Genomic DNA, 13741 nt, shown 5'->3' on the forward strand with positions numbered 1-13741 from the left:
TACTGGTAGGCATAGTTAGCAAATGAAAGATTTTGATAGAAAACAAACAAAGTATTTACCTTACATAATTTTGTGACATACAATTAAACAAATTTCAATTTTTATGACGGACACACGTCCAGATCGTCCGCTCTTAAAATTCTGCCATCTCTATCCCCAAATCCACCACTGCTGGCGGCTCACCTCCAAGTGACCAACGCTATGCGCTGTTCACATTCCAACATTGAGTCCAACCAGCCACAGACTGCACACAGCGCGGTCAGCGATTTTCATACAGAGCGCTACGTGGCGTTACTTACATAAAAACCTAAACAGCCTACTTACATAGATTAGGTTTTTATGTTGGTTTTTATATTGGACCAGTGAAAAGAGCGCCGATTTAAAAAAAATGCTTTGGCATGATGATTATTGTAAAAGTGAGTATATGGCCTAGAGTAGAAAGCTAATTTGCTTAATTCATGACCCTGACAGCGGCCGAAAACCACTGCCCAGGCCGGCCGAAGTGGCCGAGCGGTTCTAGGCGCTGCAGTCTGGAACCGCGAGACCGCTACGGTCGCAGGTTCGAATCCTGCCTCGGGCATGGATGTGTGTGATGTCCTTAGGTTAGTTAGGTTTAACTAGTTCTAAATTCTAGGGGACTAATGACCTCAGAAGTTGAGTCCCATAGTGCTGAGCCATTTGAACCACTTTTTGAACCACTGCCCATCTTTTATGTAGGTAACGCCTCATTGAAACACAGCACGGTGATGTTGACGGCGTGCATCCATCATCTTACGTACTTCTAGTTTAAAAGTGTACCTATGACCTTTTGAACGCTTAATGTTTCCAGTAAAACATCAGTCCAGTTATATGCATTAAAGATGGTGGAGTTTTCAGGTAGGAAGATACAGCTAAAGTAGGACTAATCGATTGGAAAATTCGGATTTAATGCAAATGTAAAGGTTTAGCCTCTGCAATCGCTACGTTCTGAGAGCAATTACTTATGGTTTATAGACTTCAATAGGATAATTTTTGGAAACTGTTACAAATAGATATAAAGAAACATTTGAGAACAAAACGTTGTTGCGTGAGTTGCTGGGGTACTGATGTGAAAGACAAAGGAAGAGATTCCAAGTTTTAGCGCATGAGGATTGTAACAAGTTACTTTAATTCGGTGACGATACTTCTAAGAAACAATTGTTATTGAATGATGCAGGCAGTGAAACTACAAACTAACGTAATTCAATTCAGTTAATGAAAATTGCTAGCGCGTTGAACTCGTTGATTCAGACAATCTTTCATTACATATTTGTTTGCTACGTAAACTATTCAAGGAACAACATCTAACCATCCTAAATTGTAATAAATGCGAAGATTAACGTAAAAATCTTTCATCACGTACTTGTTTTCAATGTAAGTTGATGCTATTCAAGGAAACTTCATCTAACCATCCTAAATTATAATAAATGCGAAAATTAACGTAATAAAAACAAAGGAAATGACATTTTTGCACGATTTATTGGTTTCAACAGAGAAAATACATCGGAAAATGATTCATTAAGCTGCGTTACTGTAGAAATACAATCTGTACTAGAATTAAAGCTTTAGCTACATTTCTTGATATTTATTTCATTATACGACACACTTGCTCAAAGGACAACATTCTTTACTTTAAAACAACTAATTATATCCCTCGTTTAGCACAATATGCTATCCCATTTAATGGTAGTTATAATGCGCTGCTGCGCTAGTCATGTACTGTAGTTGAGAAACAGAGAGTCGATGGTACTTCTGAAGTGCATGGATGAGACGTTGAGACGTCACGATGGAATCCTGCAGCCGTGGCGCACGCTCCGGCCGGCGCTCAGGGCCAGACGATGGACTCTATCCAGGGCACGTAGTGCGAGACGCGAGAGTAGACGGCCGGCGAGTTCTCGAAGCCGCAGAACTTGCCGAATGACGTCACGCCCACCAGGCCGTACATGCAGTAGGGCTCGTGCAGCGGCACCTGCAGCGGACCGCCAGAGTCGCCCTGTAACACGGGAGGAAGAAAAGTCAGCACTAAGCCTAAAATCGAAAATAGGTGCAGGTCGAACACGTAACTAGCAACATTAGGTTGGTGTTATACACTGCTCTACGAAACTTAAGGTCAAGAAGGATAAAACAACATAACGTATTAACTAGTCGTTGGAAATGAATTAAAGTAGGGAATATGTTGCCAGATGTCTCCAAGTCCTGCACATGCCGAGAGTTCAGCCTGACAGTATCGCCGAGTGGGGGCTGGCCCCGCAACACGAGGTCGTGCAAGGAACGGGAAAAGACAGTGTGTGTCAATCACCGAGCAGTTACAACATGTCCTGTAGACAATATGTGGATGACTTCACATGGAGGAGATCATTGGGAAAATGGAAGAACACAAAGTGTAACGACTGCGTCACAGGAGTTTGTTCCGAACTACAGGTACAGCTGCCCGAAGGAGAGAAGATGGTCGAGCACGGTCAACTACAGCTGCAAAATGGTTCAAATGTCTCTGAGCACTATGGGCTTTAACTTCTGAGGTCATCAGTCCCCTAGAACATAGAACTACTTAAACCTATGAAACTTCCTGGCAGATTAAAACTGTGTGCCCGACCGAGACTCGAACTCGGACCTTTGCCTTTCGCGGGCAAGTGCTCTACCAACTGAGCTACCGAAGCACGACTCACGACCGGTACTCACAGCTTTACTTCTGCCAGTACCTCGTCTCCTACCTTCCAAACTTTACAGAAGCTCTCCTGCGAAACTTGCAGAACTAGCACACCTGAAAGAAAGGATATTGCGGAGACATGGCTTAGCCACAGCCTGGGGGATGTTTCCAGAATGAGAAACTGTAGCCTCACAATATATATATTCACTTATGAAATTTCTTATTAACAATCCGAACAAATTCAAAAGTAATAGCACAGTGTACATGGCTACGACACTAGGAGAAAGGATGATCTTCACTACTCAAGGTTAAATCTAACTTTGGCTCAGAAGGGGATAAATTATTCAGCCACAAAAGTCTGTGGTCACTTAGCTAATAGCATCAAAAGTCTGACAGGTAGCCATATAGCATTTAAAAGAATTTCTTAATGGCAACTCCTACTCATTAGATGAATTTTTAGGTATAGTGAGTGGGTAATTTCCCCAACCCCCACAAAAAAAATTAAGTGCTATGTAATATTTTGTGTAATGTAATATCTTGTATAGACACCTTTTATTGACCTGACACGTTCCACATCATTACGAAGTGTCGTATTCGTGATCTATGGAACAAGTACTAATCTAATCTAATCTAATCTCACACTCCGCAGTGGCACGGTGACTGCGTGGGGCTGGTCTCTTTGCTCGACGACCAGCGCGTTGCGTTCCGTTGACACAGACACATTGGCGACACTGTTTGCGAAGAGAATAGGCACTGGACCATCGAAAAAATGGGTCGAGTGCTTTTCCCGGATGAGAGCTGATTCTGTGTGACTAGCGATTCTCGACGTATCCTCATACGTCGAGAGGGGAGAAAACGTAATGCACCCAGGAACGTAGTCGAAAATGATCGTTTTGGTAATCTAGGTGTTAATGGTGTGGGGAGGCATAATGTTGCATCGGTGTACTGACTTCCAAAACTTTGAACACTGTGCAGTCGCCGATAAACCTCACTTTGACGCTATATACTCAATCCCCTTGTAAGCCACTTCATTTTTGTGGATGAGAATGTATGACAGCATCGAACACTGCAGACGGAGGAACCCTTGGAACGAGAACATATTTGACGAATGGACTGGCCTGTCCGTTCCCCCGATTTAAATCCCGCCGAGCACGTGTGGGAAGCGTTTGGCGGTCGTATTGCAGCACATCCACATGCATCAACGACTATCCAGCACTTGTCAACCGCGCTGCTGGAGAACTGGAACGCTGGAACGCCTTACCACAGGAAATCCTTACCAACCTTGTGGCCAGCGTGCGAGGACTTGCAGAGCGTGCAGTGTCGTCCACTGTGATCTCACACCCTAATAAGAAGCGTGTTTTGCCTTTCGCAAACTCCAGGGGACCTTCATAAATGGCGGTGACTTGAGTATAATTGTTACCCTTGAATAAAAGGGTCACTGCCGTTGGTCTCATTGCATATTTTTTTCAGTTACCTTCCGCAGTATACAGGGTGGTCCATTGACAGTGATCGGGCCAAGTATCTCACGAAATAAGCGTCAAACGAAAAAACTACAAAGAACGATACTCGTCTAGCTTGAAGGGGGAAACCAGATGGCGCTATGGTTGGCCCGCTAGATGGCGCTGCCATAGGTTAAACGGATATCAACTGAGTTTTTTTTTTCAAACAGGAACCCCCATTTTTTATTACATATTTGTATGGTTCGTAAAGAAATATGAATGTTTAGTTGGACCACTTTTTTCGCTTTGTGATAGATGGCGCTGTAATGGTTTCACGTAACATTCCGCCAGTGCGGACGGTATTTGCTCCGTGACACATTACTCGTGTTGAAATGGACCGTTTACCAATTGCGGAAAAGGTCGATATCGTGTTGATGTATAAATATTGTGATCAAAATGTTCAACGGGCGTATGCTATGTATGCCGCTCGGTATCCTGGACGACATCATCCATGTATCCGGACCGTTCGCCGGATAGTTAGGTTATTTAAGGAAACAGGAAGTGTTCAGCCACATGTGAAACGCCAAGCACGACCTGCAACCAATGATGGCGCCCAAGCAGGTGTTTTAACTGCTGTCGCGACTTTCCGCACATCAGTAGCAGACAAATTGCGCGAGAATCGGGAATCTCAAAAACGTCGGTGTTGAGAATGCTACATCAACATCGATTGCACCCGTACCATATTTCTGTGCACCAGGAATTGCATGACGACGACTTTGAACGTCTTGTACAGTTCTGCCACTGGGCACTGGAGGAATCACGGGACGATGACAGATTTTTTGCACGCGTTCTATTTAGGGTCGGGGGAATGAACACTTACGTCTTTCCATACGAGCTGTGATTTCTCTTATTTTATCACGAGACTCATTTCTCCCTATGTAGATGGACCCTAAAAAAATATTTACACATTCGGAAGAGAAATTTGGTAATCGAAACTTCGTGAAAAGATCTCGCCCCAACGAAAATTTTTTTTGTAATAACTGCCACTCCAGCTCGCGTATCGCAACCACTCTTTCACCTGTTTCGCTATACTACAAAAGGAGCTGACCTCCTTTGAACTTCTTCAATATCCTCCGTCAATCCTGATCCCATAACGCTCAACAATACTCCAGAAGACGATGGACAAGCCTAGTTTAGACGGTCTCTTTAGTATACCTCCTGCATCTTCTAAGTGTTCTGGCAATAAAATACAGTGTTTAGTTCATTTTGCCCACAGTGTTATCTGTGTGATCATACCAATTTAAGCTGTTTGTAACCGTTATCTCTAGCTATTCAGTTGAACTGACACCCTTTTGATTTGTACGGTTCATCGTGTAACCGAAATTTGAAGGATTCCTTTTAGTAGACCTACTCATATGGACGACCTGACACTTTTCATTATTTAGAGTCAATCGCCGTTCTTCACACTATCTTGTCTAAATCAGTTTGGCAGTACTGAGAGTGTTACGCACCAGTTGTCGAATGTATGCCGGTCTCTGTGGTCGTGCGGTTCTAGGCGCTTCAGTCCGGAACCGCGCTGCTGCTACGGTCGCAGGTCCGAATCTTGCCTCGGGCATGGATGTGTGTGATGTCCTTAGGTTAGTTAGATTTAAGTAGTTCTAAGTGTAGATGTTAAGTCGCATACTGCTTAGAGCCATTTGAACCATTCGATTGTATCATATATTTACCACAGTGGGATAATGTGATTATAGCATAGCACAGCATAGGTATGTTCTACTACGCTACGTTATAAATATTTACATTGTTGTCAGTATGGGTAGTGCTGTGAGGTATTGGTTTATTTCCTCCTGTTACGGCACTTTGTAATGGGATGACGCAGTAAATGTATCACACGTTTGACAACTGATGCGTAACATTCTCAGTACTGTTTCATGAGACAGTCTTACGATAGCTTCACAAGGATAAACCATTTTGCAAATGGTTTTGATCTTGTGATGACTTTTCAAGACGGAAAATGGCGGCAGCATTTGCAAGAAATCTAAGAGGGCTGCTCAGATTGTCTCCAAAATCGTTTATGTAGATTAGGAACAGCAAAGGACCATAGCACTTCCTTTGGGAACGCCAGTTAATCGATGAATATTTGTCAGTAACTACGGACCTCTCTGACAGGTAACGACGAATCCAGTTGCATAACTGAGACGATACTCCATAGGCACGCAATTTGATTAAAAGTCAAAATATCCACGGGTGTAATGCCGGTCTATACTGTCCAACGGGCACAATATTTCGGCGATCATACATGTCGCCATCATCAGGTGAACTGACGGACTGAGCTCCTGTGAACGTGCCGGCACGGAGATCCGTACGCTATGGCTGCTCAGGGGGAACTGGGTTCGGTCGCGGCGGCGGCCGATTTAAATACCCTCCGCCCGCGGCGCGCTCACTCCGCCGTCCGCGCCCCGCGCCACGGTCGCGCGGTGGAACAGATTGCGACGGCGTCTGAGATGACGTCGGTGTGATGGCTCTGTCCGCCGTGGTCGTCACAACTATACGTTTGCTCGATTTACTCTTGACAACCCAATCGCTGGTTCCCAAGCCTTGCTAAGATTATAGCCACAGTCACGGTTTATGAGGTCGTCATTGGTGCGAATTTCGATGGCCTCTCTAACAACGCTGTCCCAGTCTCTCGACGTCTGTACCAGAATGGATTAAAAGTCGCCTGTGAAGAAGGATGTCAAAATCTTCTCGAAATGTAGAAATTTGGTACCAGTTTGATAACTCCTCTCCAAAGCACTCATTACCTTATGCGAATAAAGAGATAGTTGTATTTCAAAAGAACGTTTTTTTTTCTGTATCCGTTCCGACTATCTGCCAAAAGAGCGAATTCTTCGAGGTACTTTTGGAACACAGTATAGTTCCAAAGCCCTGCTGCGAATCGACGTCAGTGATATGGATTTGTAACTGAGTGTACTCCTATTCTCCTGTTGAGTATTGGGTTGACCAGTGCAACATCCCAGTCTTTAAGTACAGATCTTCCGCCCAGCGAACGCGTGTAAATGATTAGGAGGCATTATATCAGCACACTCCGAAAAGAACCTTATTGGTATCCTATATTGACCGGGAGACTTTTCTTTATTAAGTGCTTTAAACTGCTTTGATGTACCGGGGAAATCTACTTTATCTACTTCATCTACTTCATCTACCGCGTTAGTAACTTCGCTTTAGTGGCACTGTCGTCGGTAACATTACCTTTGGTTCAAATGGCTCTGAGCACTATGGGACTTAACATCTATGGTCATCAGTCCCCTAGAACTTAGAACTACTTAAACGTAACTAACCTAAGGACAGCACACAACACCCAGCCATCACGAGGCAGAGAAAATCCCTGAACCCGCCGGGAATCGAACCCGGGAACCCGGGCGTGGGAAGCGAGAACGCTACCGCACGACCACGAGATGCGGGCAACATTACCTTTGCTATCACGCTGGCGTAATTTACGTACGGCCAGAATCTGTTTGGACTTTCTGCCAGATTTTAACACAGAGCTTCATTGAGAAAACTATTAAAGGAATCTCGCATAGAAGCCCGCTCTAAATTTCGAGCTTCAGTAAAACATCGGCGATCTTAGCGATTTTGGGTTCTTTTAAACTTGGCGTGCTGTTTCTCCAACAGTATTCCGACCTGTTTTGTACACCACGTGGGGTCAGTTCCATCTCTTATTAATAATTTATTTGGTGTAAGTATCTCAATTGCCGTCGATATTGTTCCTTTGAATTTAAGCCACATATAGTCTACGCTTATGTAGTTAGTTTGGAAGGAGTGGAGAATGTGTATTAGAAGGTGTCAAGTAAATTTCTTGCTGCCTTTTTAAATGGACATATTTTGTGTTTATTTTTCGTGGATTTGGATGTTGCGATATTCAGCCTCGCTACGACGATGTTGTGGTCACTCAACACTGCATCTGTCGTGATACACTCTATTTCCCCAGGATTATTTGTTGCTAAGAGGTTAAGTGTGTTTTCGTAACCATTTACACTTCGAGTGGGCTCCTGAACTAATTTTCTGAGAAGGTATTTAGTACGATTTCGGGCGATATTTTATCAAATGGTTCAAATGGCTCTGAGCACTATGGGACTTAACTGCTGAGGTCATCTGTCCCCTAGAACTTAGAACTACTTAAACCTAGCTAACCTAAGGACATCACACACATCCATGGCCGAGGCAGGATTCGAACCTGCGATCGTAGCGCTCGTGCGGTTCCAGACTGAAGCGCCTAGAACCGCTCGGCCACTATGACCGGCCGATATTTTATCCCTACCACCGGCATTAAACATATATTTTCGCCAATATATCGAGGGTAGTTTGAAGTCTCCATCAATTATAACTGCAAGAATGCGGTACCCACTGGAAATGAGACTCAAGTTTTCTTTGAGCCGTTCAGTATTAGCTGAGTCGGATGTCGCTAAAAGGAACCAATTATTAATTTATTCCGGTTACCCATACTAACTCACAGGAACTATCTACTTCAATGTCACTACAAGGTGAACTACTTCTGACAGCAATAAACACTTCATCACCAACTGTATTTATTTCATCCCTTCAGAACACCATTAGGAGCTTTGTACAAATTTCGATTGAAACTATCTCCGGCTTTAGCCAGCTTTCAATATTTATGATCATTTGTGCTTCAGTGCTTTATGTTAGTAGTTGGAGCTGTTCTTTCACAACACAGTTATAATCATTTACAGCTATAATACCTATTGTTCCTAGATACCTAGGTACGTAGGTCTAGCCTCGTCCTGTGTTTACCCTCCACTTTTTGAGACTGAAGCCCTCTATGTACTTTCCCTAGTTTTGTCCACAGTCCGCCCCGCCCCCCTTCCCCTATCCGTAGAGACGGGTGTAATGGACCCTAAGCGGAACCCGAAACCCAACCATCCAATGGCGTAAGTCGAAGAATCTGCTGTCCACAGGATAGCAGAACCGTCTGAGCCTCTGATTCAGACCCTCTACTCGGCTCTGTAGCTAAGGTCTCTAATCGACGATGATACAGATGGTGATCTGCGCTTTCATCTCGCAAGCAAGACTAGCAGTCCTTGCCAGTTCATACAACCCTCTGCAACCTGCATCAGGAAGCATCCTATGATAAATGGCTGTAGCCGGCCGAGGTGGCCGAGCGGTTCGAGGCGCGACAGTCTGGAACCGCGTGACCGCTATGGTCGCAGGTTCGAATCCTGCCCCTAAGTTCTAGGGGACTGATGACCTCAGAAGTTTAAGTCCCATAGTGCTCAGGGCCATTTGAACCATTTTTAAATAGCTGTAGATAAAATAAGGTAATACTTATAACACAGAAAAAGTAAGATAGCATCGGATTCAAGATTATTGGTGTACATCGTGAAAAGTGTTTTGGGGTAATACTGGGAAGCGACGTGAAGTGGGCGATCACGTGAAACGACTGTTAGAGATGTGGAAGGGAAGACTTGCATTTGTTTGAAGCGTTCTGCGAATGTGCAGTGCATCTGTAATGGGAACTGAAAAAAAACCCACGCTAGTAGGATAAATTCTATAGTATTTTTCCAGTTTTTGGAGTCCCTTCCAAGCATGTAAGGGAAATGAGATAGCAGGAATTCGGAGAGACGTTGCTTGGCCATAACAGGACGATACAGCGAATGCGCAAGTGTAAGAGGAACGTTCGGACTACCTAAATGATAATCGTTGTAAGAAAGACGACGCAGTTCCACTTGTAATCTGTCAGAAAGATAGGAAGTGTTTCAGATCGATGTTAGAAGACGAGGAAGGCGTCTTTGTGGAAGAAATACGTTATAGGGTGCTAAGTGGTAGCAGTCGTCGAAATTCCCACTGAGTTAGAAAAACAGTCATAGAAGGTGTAAGATTAACTCACGTAGCGCCCAAAATCAGACGATATACCGTCAATATATTAATAAAAGCTCCGGAAAATGTAAGAGCATCGAGAGGCACATATTTTTTTGTTTGGTTATTGAAGTAAGTTTTTTTTTAATGGAACCGTATGCTTCTTATAAAGGCATTCGTTAGCTACTGAGAAGACAAATACAGTGAAATAGCGTTTGTTAATGTTGACTCTGAAATCTGTTGTAAAATAATTCGAGAAATGTCCTAGAATTTGAGAGCATGGTGTCCGGGACCGGCAATAGCGGTGCAAACAACGCCAAGCAGAGCTTTCGTGTTATGCTGTTTCAGAATGTCAACACATTTGCCTGTTTTCTTGTCTGTACTGCAGGCCACACATTTCTGCTCCAACATTCGTTGCGTGCAGACATGTGCACCAATGAGGAGAAGTTATATACACGACTTTTATATACTGAATGTAAAAAAAAAAAATCCGTAGAAACAGTACAGGGATATAGGGCTATCTATACCCAGCGTCTCACGCGCCAGGCAATTGCATGAATTATTAAGACGCTCGCACGGACATGTTGCTTGAACGTCAAAATGAGGTCAAGAAAGTCTGCTATTAACATAGAACACGAAGAAGCTATTCTCGCTACGACGCTAATGAATCCGCACAGTGGTAAGAGACATATTTCCAATGAATGTGGAATCAGCCAGACGATTGTCATTTGCATCCTGCATCGACAGAATTTCCATCCCAGTCATCTGTCACATCAGGCACTCGACGACTGTGATTTCGAACGCAGTACAGAATCTTGTCGGTTTGCCCTTCAGCAACTGAGAGACGACCCTACGTTTTTCCAACGTGAGTTCTTTACCAGTGACGAAACGTTTACTAGCCAACCTAACGTAAATTTGCATAAGATGCACAGCTGGGCAGCCGAAAATCCACACTGGCTTCGTCAGATGCAACATCAACGGCCGTGGAACGTAAAAGTATGGTGCATCACCATAGGAAATTACATTGTGGTACCTTACTTCAATAGAGTCGTTGTAAATGGACATTCGTACGCCTACTTTCTGAACATTGTGACGGTTCTTCTAGAAGAGATACCACTGAATATTCTACAGTGTATGTGGCTGCTACAAGACTGTTTTTCATCTCACTCGCCCCGTGTGGCAACGCAAATACTGAGTGAAAACTTTCCTGACGTTTGACAGGACGAAATTCTGTTGTCAAATGGCCCGCGAGGTCCCCCGATTTGACTCCTCTTGATTTATTTCTTTGAGGAGCACTTAAAGATGCAGTCTATGATGAAGCCCCAACTACACCAGACGATATGTGTCGTTGAATCGCCTGTCCCTGCTGTACCATACTATCCACTCTAATTATATCTGTTCGTCGTTCTTTTGAACGGCGATTGCAAATATGCCTTTCAGTCCATGGTCAACGGTGTGAACACATGCTTAAATAAAAGATAAAGTTATTTTTTGAAGACACAATTTATGTTTTATCATTGTTAGCTAAATTGTTTATTTCATTTCCATGTCTACGAAATTGCATTCCAATGTCAAATAAGTCGACAGCGTGTATTGCACGTAGCTGGTAACACTGTCATTACGCGCTTACGTTCAGCATGAAACGACGTTTCGTTAAGAAGACTATTTTTCGGTATACAGGTGGTCACCAAAGTATTTCTAATCAAATTTTTAATTCAACGATTGTGTCCCATGTGATACAATTTAGAGCAGTATAGACACAGAAAGTTGTCCGATAGCATGTATTTTACACTACTGGCCATTAAAACTGCTACATCAGAAAGATGACGTGCTACAGACGCGAAATTTAACCGACAGGAAGAAGATGCTGTGATATGAAAATGATTACCTTTTCAGAGCATTTACACAAGGTAGCGACACCTACAACATGCTGACATAAGGAAAGTTTCCAACCGATTTCTCATACACAAACAGCAGTTGACAGGCGTTGCCTGGTGAAACGTTGTTGTGATGCCTCGTGTAAGGAGGAGAAAGGCGTACCATCACGTTTCCGACTTCGATAAAAGTCGGATTGTAGCCTATCGTGATTGCGGTTTATCGTATCGCGACATTGCTGCTCGCGTTGGTCGAGATCCAATGACTGTTAGCAGAATATGGAATCGCTGGGTTCAGGGGGGTAATACGGAACGCCGTGCTGGATACCAACGGCCTCGTATCACTAGCAGTCGAGATGACTGGCATCATATCCGCATGGCTGTAAGGGATCGTGCAGCCACGTCTCGATCCCTGAGTCAACAGAAGGGGCGTTTGCAAGACAACAACCATCTGCACGAACAGTTCGACGCCGTGTCAGCTGCATGGACTATCAGCTCGGAGACCATGGCTGCGGTTACATTTGACGCTGCATCACAGACAGGAACGCCTGCGGTGGTGTACTCAACGACGAACCTGGGTGCACGAACGTCATTTTTTCGGATGAATCCAGGTTCTGTTTACAGTATCATGATGGTCGCATCCGTGTTTGGCGACATCACGGTGAACGCACATTGGAAGCGTGTATTCGTCATCGCCAGACTGGTGTGGTATGGGGTGCCATTTGTTAGACGTATCGGTCACGTCTTGTTCCCATTGACGGCACTTTGAACAGTGAACGTTACATTTCAGATGTGTTACGACCCGTGGCTCTACCCCTTATTCGCTCCCTGCGAAACCCTACATTTCAGCAGGATAATGCACAACCGCATGTTGCAGGTCCTGTACGGGCCTTTCTGGATACAGAAAATGTTCGACTGCTGCCCTGGCCAGCACATTCTCCAGATCTCTCATCAACTGAAAACGTCTGGTCAATGGTGGCCGAGCAACTGTCTCGTCATAGTACCCCAGTCACTACTCTTGATGAACTGTGGTATCACGTTGAAGTTGCATGGGCAGCTATACCTGTATACGCCATCCAAGCTCTGTTTGACTCAATGTCCAGGCGTATCAAAACCGTTATTACGGCCAGAGGTGATTGTTCTGGGTTCTGATTTCTGAGGATCTATGCACCCAAATTGCGTGAAAATGTAATCACATGTCAATTCTAGTCTAATATATTGGTCCAATGAATATACATTTATCATCTGCATTTATTCTTGGTGTAGCAATTTTAATGGCGAGTAGTGTACTTCTATGAAGCATATAGACAAGCACAGGAAAAGATAGGTCAAATCTTCCTTCTAATCATTTAGTTATTTAATACATAGTCCGTCTTCAGGCCACAACTGGCCCATCGGGACCATCCGTCTGCCGCATCATCCTCAGCTGAGGATTCGGATAGGAGGGCGTGTGGTCAGCACACCGCTCTCCCCGTCGCTATGATGGTTTTCTTTGACCAGAGCCGCTACTATTCGGTCGAGTACCTACTCAGTTGGCATCACGAGGTGTGTATGATCACATTTTAATATAATTTTTTTACCCACATTCGTTTTTAATATGTGTAAGGCCGCTTATAATTTCGCCGTTGAGCGCCCGTAAAACAAACAAACAAACAAACACACACACACACACACACACACACACACACACACACTCACACACACACACACGCACACACAGTTTCCGCAAGATTGGCTTTAGGGAACTATACAAAATGGTGTGTAGTGGAGGCCACTAGCGGGAGAATTCGATACTGGTATTCTGCCAACTGCTAGACAAAAACTACTTTTGTTACGCACTTTACCTCTTTTACAATATTGTGTGCTCTGTGGTTGCCAGCTGGAAGTCGGCC

General features: G+C 44.1%; 1 protein-coding gene across 1 annotated transcript in view; it reads right to left on the reverse strand.

Moving 5' to 3' along the window:
- Positions 1 to 1503: 1503 nt before the first annotated feature.
- LOC126255659 (serine protease snake-like) overlaps positions 1504 to 13741 on the reverse strand; it is a 234674-nt gene continuing 222436 nt past the window's right edge. The window contains exon 6 of the mRNA XM_049955419.1: positions 1504 to 2011. Within this exon, the coding sequence (XP_049811376.1) occupies positions 1844 to 2011 (168 nt within the window). The 3' untranslated portion in view covers positions 1504 to 1843. The remainder of the gene's footprint in view (positions 2012 to 13741) is intronic.

This window comes from Schistocerca nitens, chromosome 1 (genome assembly GCF_023898315.1).
Source record: "Schistocerca nitens isolate TAMUIC-IGC-003100 chromosome 1, iqSchNite1.1, whole genome shotgun sequence".
Classification (NCBI taxonomy): domain Eukaryota; kingdom Metazoa; phylum Arthropoda; class Insecta; order Orthoptera; family Acrididae; genus Schistocerca; species Schistocerca nitens.